Source organism: Pygoscelis adeliae, unplaced genomic scaffold (assembly GCF_000699105.1).
Source record: "Pygoscelis adeliae isolate BGI_AS28 unplaced genomic scaffold, ASM69910v1 Scaffold206, whole genome shotgun sequence".
Classification (NCBI taxonomy): domain Eukaryota; kingdom Metazoa; phylum Chordata; class Aves; order Sphenisciformes; family Spheniscidae; genus Pygoscelis; species Pygoscelis adeliae.
Genome location: NW_008825052.1, coordinates 772977 through 779746, shown reverse-complemented (window position 1 = coordinate 779746; position 6770 = coordinate 772977). Strand labels below are relative to the sequence as shown.

Sequence of the window (6770 nt, the reverse complement as noted above, 5' to 3'; positions counted from 1 at the left end):
TAGGGGCGGGGGGGTCTGGTTTATTTCTTTGGTGTGGTTGGGGTGGTTATTGTAATTAGGAAATTGCCCCTTAATTGTAAAGGTTTGGGAAGGAGTGAAACTGCTGGACAGGTTCAGCCAGTGAGTTTCCGTGGGAGAAATGGAGGGTTGGTTTGTGCGTGGTGTTTTTTTTTAATATTAAAATATTGGCCCTATCATTCAGAAGGTCTTATTCTGAAAGTGTCAGAACGTTTCAGTTTGATGTTTCAAAACAAACTTTTTCAGATTTTCATCCTGAAGTAGAATTTTTTAATTTAAAAATGGCTGGGGGGAGCGGGGGTGAAGACAGCGAAGTTTTGTTTTGCCTTCTTCAAACCATGCTTCACCAAGCTCCTGACATTTTTGGACTCCATTTGTTTGAAAGGCCCACCCAAATTTTGCTCCAGCTTACCTTAATTAGAAACTTGTTTCTGTTTCACTTTGTTGCATAGCGCTGGATGTGCGATCTCTTGCAGTCCTGAAAAAGCTGGGATTTATGAGAGGATTACGGAATAGATCATGAACCATGATTCAGTTCTGCAAAGCCTTATTCGTGTACCTAGCTGTGGACACGGCAAGTAGTTCCATTGACCATGATGGGGCTCTTCTGTGTCTGAAGCTCACAAGCGAAGGTCTTAGCAGGGCCATGGTCCATTTCAGGGATCAGAGAGAAGTTACAACTGTGCCGTAATTGGAACAGGAAGGAAAAGGCAATGAAACAACCACACGCTGTTTAAAAAAGAGCTACAGGCTGTTTGAGAGTCAGAAAGAAGTCATTATCAACATCCATATAGTTGCAGCTAAGGATCAGGAGTGGTTCCGACAATCCTTTATTTTTTGGAAGCAACTCTTCTCTTAGTAATGGGTGCATTGTCTATGTTCTCTGAATGCTTTTTCTTCTCACATAACTGTTCACATAAAAAGCTGTTCACACAACAGCTTTTGTTACAAAGCAATTTGCCTTGGATTGCAGCATTATTCAGTTCCACTTTTAAGTATGTGTCATTTTAGACATATGTAAGCTACTGTATTTTATAACAAGCTTTTTTTTCTCCCAGTCTTAGATAATTTTATGGCTTCACAAGAGGAAAAACAAGCTCAGCCCTTTGCAGACATCTTTGATGAAGATGAAGCTGAAAAATCCTTTCTGTTGTCCAAGCCCACTTGCTTGATTATCCTTGGAAAGCCAGTAAGATGTCTGATAGAAGACTTTCTTCAGATATTCTGCTAACAATTTTACTTTTCTTTTCAAAACATTAGTTTAGTGATGCTGCCAAAAAGATCAAAGACCTACTTTGTTATCTTTTCCACTTTGCAAATCCTGCTAAGTTTGGTAAAGATTCTGATCTCATTTAATGAGGCCAATTTTTGGCCTGAGTGACCAGTCAATTACAATTAGAAGTGTTACTACTGTAGCTCAAAGTCACATGTTGCTCAAAAAGTTTCTTCTCTTTTCACATTGGCAACCAGATTGTTTTTATGTTATTTCAGTATTCTAACTTTTAAAAAAATTGACAGATTAAAGACGTAAATAGGCATAAAAGAACCTTCAGGTTAATGTACTGACTTACAGCCATGCAATGACATATTAAATATTTTAACTTTGATATTAAAACTTTGACATAATTATATGTCATATATTTGGGAATAACTGCAATCCACCAAAGTGTCCTGATAAGGAGATTTGTACCATACTTTAACTATAATTCAAGGTCTCTCTTTTTCTCAAACAGTTTGTGGCCTCCTTTACTTAGGAAAATTTGATGTTTTGTAATCCTAGACTTCTCAGATTTCTTTTTTCCAAATGTAGGAGACTCTACGGGTGGTTTTACATTAGTGCCTTAGTTTGCTGAAGGGGGTTCTTTTTTGGTGCAAGTTTGCCTTGTGTCTGTACTGAATCTGATATGCGCTTAAACACGCCACTGGTACCCTGAAAGCTGCTTTCCTCCTGCACATTGCAGTTGCCCATGAAAGGTGCCTTCAGAGCATCCCACTTCCAGTGTGAACACAAGGTCCTCTAGCAGCTTGCCCTCTGCATTTGTGTGTGGTTCTGTTAGGTACCACAACAGAGTCTGAAATGACCGTACGGAAATCTGCTTTGCACTGCCTAGCAGGTAGAGAGATAAATGGTGTGCACCTAGAACTGGCAACCAACCCAAACTTCAATGCCAGTTGACCCACCAAACCAAGCCCCAAATCAATGCCATAGTGCTAAGATACGGCTACATTTCCTTTCTCCAAAGACTTTCACCAGGCTGGAAGGCTCCCAGTCCCTAGTGTTTGCACAGATCTGCAAACACTTTCTTCCTCCTTGGCTCCGGTTGCTGGCTAATGCTTGGCCACAAATCTTTACATCTGGCCAGACTGAGAAAGGAGGCAGGGTGGTGTTCTGCAAGTGGATGAGATGCGAACATCACAGTGAGACTGTATAAGGTGATAGCCAACAGGTGTGCCTTATGGTCAGCATGAGACCTGAAAGAGTGCATTCAGCTCAGTAGAAAACTATAGTGGACTGGCTCGCCTAGTTTTAAACAAATGTCAAATTTCTAACCTTACATGAAAAAGGTAACTTTACATTTTTATAGACCAAACCAGCATAAAATACTCATTGAAAGACAATGCAAAAAACATACAAGAAATAGACATTCTCATCTGAAATCATTGTCTCAGTAAATGCCTGATATGAATACAAATTTTGACAAAGGCTTGAAATTGCACAGGCCTGGCCAAGAGGGCAGGGAATTAAATACTCTATTTTTATGATAATATCTTTTATTTACAAGGCTGATGTGTAGAGCATCTACCTTATTTAAGATATTTCTTTTAAGTTAAAAACATAGTGCCATTAAAGCAAAACCAAATATATATATACTCATCGCACCTGTAAGACATAAGGTATGAGTAGGCTGGAGTGTTTGCTGATATGCTGTTAACTGGGAATGTGATTTATTTGTGTTTTTTTACTATTTTTTTAATCACAAAATTTATCTAGGGCAAACATACTGTCAAAAAAGGTCTTCTTTTATGCCCTTGAAAAAAGGACATAATCCTAAGGGTGGAAGATGGTGAGTTTTGCAAAATCCCATTCGGGTAGCTGTACTCTGAAAGGCCTCGTTACTCTTGGTTATGTTGGTTCCTCAGGATTAATGTAAGTGATAAGATAAACATTTTGTCAGTATCTAAACCAGATTTGTGGACTAACAAGGGCAGTTTTTACGTATTCATTATTTTAGTCAAAGAATGCTATCCCTATGTGTCTTACTCAGAAACAGCTGAACAGGTTTGCGTCATAATTTGCTTTGAGACTGAAGATAATAAATTTCAGTCCTAAAGAGTTTCTCATAGGAATTTATGGGCAAATCACAGCTGAGTTTTAGACAGAGTCACTCAGAAACAAAGTCAGTTTAATTACTTTGGAAATAATTAACTGCAAAGGACAGTAACAGTATATTAGCAATGCTAAGCAGTATAAAATAGAGGATGGTATTAAAGGGAGTGTTTGTGTTTGCCCAGTGCATTAGTCAGAGGCTCTAATCCTGATGGTAGCTTTTAATTGTTTTTATCATATGAAAATATATTCTTTATTGTGTAATATGTTGGGTTTTTTTTTCCTTCTGCCTGTTTTTCTTTTAAATGTGTATTTTTCATTTGAAGGGTTCTGGAAAGAAAACATTAGCCAGAAAACTAGCACAAATATGGAAATGCATTTTCGTAGAAGGTAAATATACACTATATTTGGAACATTGCATTGGCTTCATAATATCTTTTGGTTTAGAATATCCTTGCTGTTCCCTGTAATTCAAAATGACATGTTTCGGATTGGAGCAAAGACTACTGATAAGGACCAAGTAACCATTTTGCCAGAAATGCAATTGCTGAAAAATGGCCTTTTAGTTATAGAGAGGCTTAGAAAATCACTCTTTTTTTTTTTTTTCAGAAGGGGATATACGTAAGACATAATAATCAAGTTCTATTCCCAATCCTGTGAAGTGATTCATGTGACCCTTCTTGTTCACATGGAGGCAACTCATTCAACTCCAGAGAGCGCAGAGATTTTCCAATACAGACCATGAAACAATAGGAGGATCTTTCCTTTCTGTTTGTGCAGTGCCTAATACAAGTACTCCAGGAAACAAAAGCGCAGCTTTTGTATCAGTATAAGTAATAACAGAAGGAGTGGGAGCTGGCACTTTTACATTTCTAAAACAAAAATATCCAATGGCTTATTTCAGAAGATGTAGTTAATTTCTCCCACCATGCATTTACTGGAATACAAGATATTTCATTTTCTAAGCTATCCAGCTCTATTTCTGACAGTCCCTCTCATTGAAGATTTTTGGAGATCTGTAGAGTAAAACCTGTTGCTTACAACATTATCTTATTCCCTATCAACACATCACTAGAGATTTTTTTTTCATTTCGAGGCATCTCAGCAAGAAAGTAGGTTCCTACAAAAAATAATTAAGTCTCTGGCAGTTTTCTTTTGTACTAATTTTGTCAGCAGTAACTAAAAAAATTTAAAAAACTAATTTTTTTAAAGCCCTGGTAATGTTTTTGTATCTGTGACATTATAATTCACAAATCTTGATTCATTCACTTAAGTTTTATGAAAAAAGAAAACTTTTCCACCAGATTTGTCCTACCAGTTTGAAGCCTAATATAATCTTTTTAAGTAGAAGAAAAGAAAGCACATAATAACCTTAACTATGAAGCAATTTCTTGAGTGCCTCTTTGGGGACACCAAATTATAAATCTGATTTTATGGTATATATGTGTACAGTTGTTCTGATTATGAACTAACTCTTTATATATCGAATTTCATTACTTTTTTTTTTTAAATGTTCCCCCTAGTATTTTTTATTGTTCTAATAAAAGCCCTCTAGTGGACGGTGTAGCACTTCATATTCCTGTGGATACACAGGCTTATTTATCAAATGAAGTATCTTTATCTTATGTTAAAGATTTGGAACTATAATATGGTAAAATTCAGTTATAATAAAGTGCTTTTTTGACTTATGTAAATATAGAATTTTTAATTCATAGGATTGTCTAACAAAAAATTAATACCTGGTCCAAAACAGATCAGACCAAAATCAGAAGGGACCTTAGGAATGTACTTAAGCCAATCCACACTGTGCGAATGTATTTAAACCATTACTGACAAATGTCTAAAATTTTTTTTAAAGATCTCTAGGCAGTCTACCTCTGTAACACAGTCTTTGCCATTAGAAAGTTTTTCTTAATGACTGAAGTAAATGTCACTTATTGCATTTTTATGCCGTATTTCTAGTAGATTCAGAGAATTATTTTTTTCCTCTTTTGCTCATGATATTTCTTTTAATCCTCTCTTGTCTAGTGTACCCACACGTGTACACACACACATTCCTTCAACTTTTGCTAATAGTTTTTTTTTCATTTTCCACATCAAAAAAGAAAGAAACAAAGAAATTCAACATACAGAAATTCAACATACAGAAACATGAATAATATAGCTCAGAAATGACCTCCAGAGGTCATTGAGTCCAACCTTCCACGCCAAGTAGGGCCAACTAGAGAAGGTTGCTCAGGGCTGTGTCCAGCTGAGTCTGGAATATCTCCAAGGACAGAGACTCCACCACCTCTCTGGGCAACACTTTCCAATGTTTGACCAGCTTCATGATGAAAAATCGCTTCCTAATTACCTCACTGGAATTTCTCATGTTCCTCCTTGTGTCTGTTGCTTCCTGTCTTATCTGCACTTCTGTGAAGACAGTGGTTCTGTCTTTGTGCCTTCCCATTAAGTAGTTTTAGACAGCGATAAGAGCTGTCCTGTTTTCTCCAGGCTGAACAAGGCCCGTTCTTTTGGCTTCTCCTAGTACGTTCAAGACTTTTAATCATCTTGGTGCCCTCCACTGGACTCGCTCCAATGTATCAATATTATCTGTCCTGCACTGCATTATTTATTTAAAAAATAATCAAAGTTAGAAAATTATTAAATAGGAAAGGTGTTCACCTTTTTAATTTGACAAAATACTTTCTATCCATTTATCCAATGAATAGGTCAATACTCATAAATAAAACAGGGCCAGGGCACATGTACAGCACTGATTTTCAGTTGTCTGTGTTGTTTGTTAGTACATTCACTGTCTCAGTTTGGGCCCATGGCAAGTAATGCTCTCCCAAACACGCATTCATAGTATGAAGGATATTATGCGTGACAGTCATCATTACTAATAGGAGCAGTTTGAAAACAGCCACTATGTTCTGGGGAGAAAGATTTTGGCTGTATAGGCATAAGCCACCTGGCTTCAGGACCTGGTTTATTAATAATATAGATGTAGCCTTAAGGGTCATTCTTGAAAACTTTCGTGAGTGTCTGCTTATTTCAATGGTATAGAAGTGTGAAAGACTTCCACGATCATTCTGCTATGATGTCACTGTCCACGGAGACAGAGGGCAGGCCTTTGAATTTGATGGGTGTCAAATTGAGTATTTATTTAATTTTAGATTATTAGACTATATAAGGAGTAGGTTTTTAAGGGCTTTTTTAAAAGCCTTTAAAGCTCTTTTTTAAAAGCCCTTTAGACACACAACTGTTCTTGTGTGTCTAAACAGTTCCTTTTCTAAAACGTGCTTTTAAAATTTGGAAGTGTTTGAGCTCAAATACTCATCTCTGGGTTACACAGCAGTAATGCTAATTTGATATAAATCAGTAGTTGAAAGAATCCTGCAAGGCTGCTGTTGTGCATTTGTCTGTAGTACACATAGGGCTA

At 36.8% G+C, this 6770-nt stretch overlaps 1 protein-coding gene across 1 annotated transcript in view; it reads left to right on the top strand.

Moving 5' to 3' along the window:
• Nucleotides 1-1090: 1090 nt before the first annotated feature.
• The window catches only part of AK9 (adenylate kinase 9), a gene marked incomplete at its 3' end in the record, with an annotated part of 70251 nt that continues 64571 nt past the window's right edge, over nt 1091-6770 (top strand). Inside the window, 2 exon segments of the mRNA XM_009326427.1 lie at nt 1091-1207; nt 3673-3736. Coding sequence (XP_009324702.1) covers nt 1091-1207; nt 3673-3736 — 181 coding nt within the window.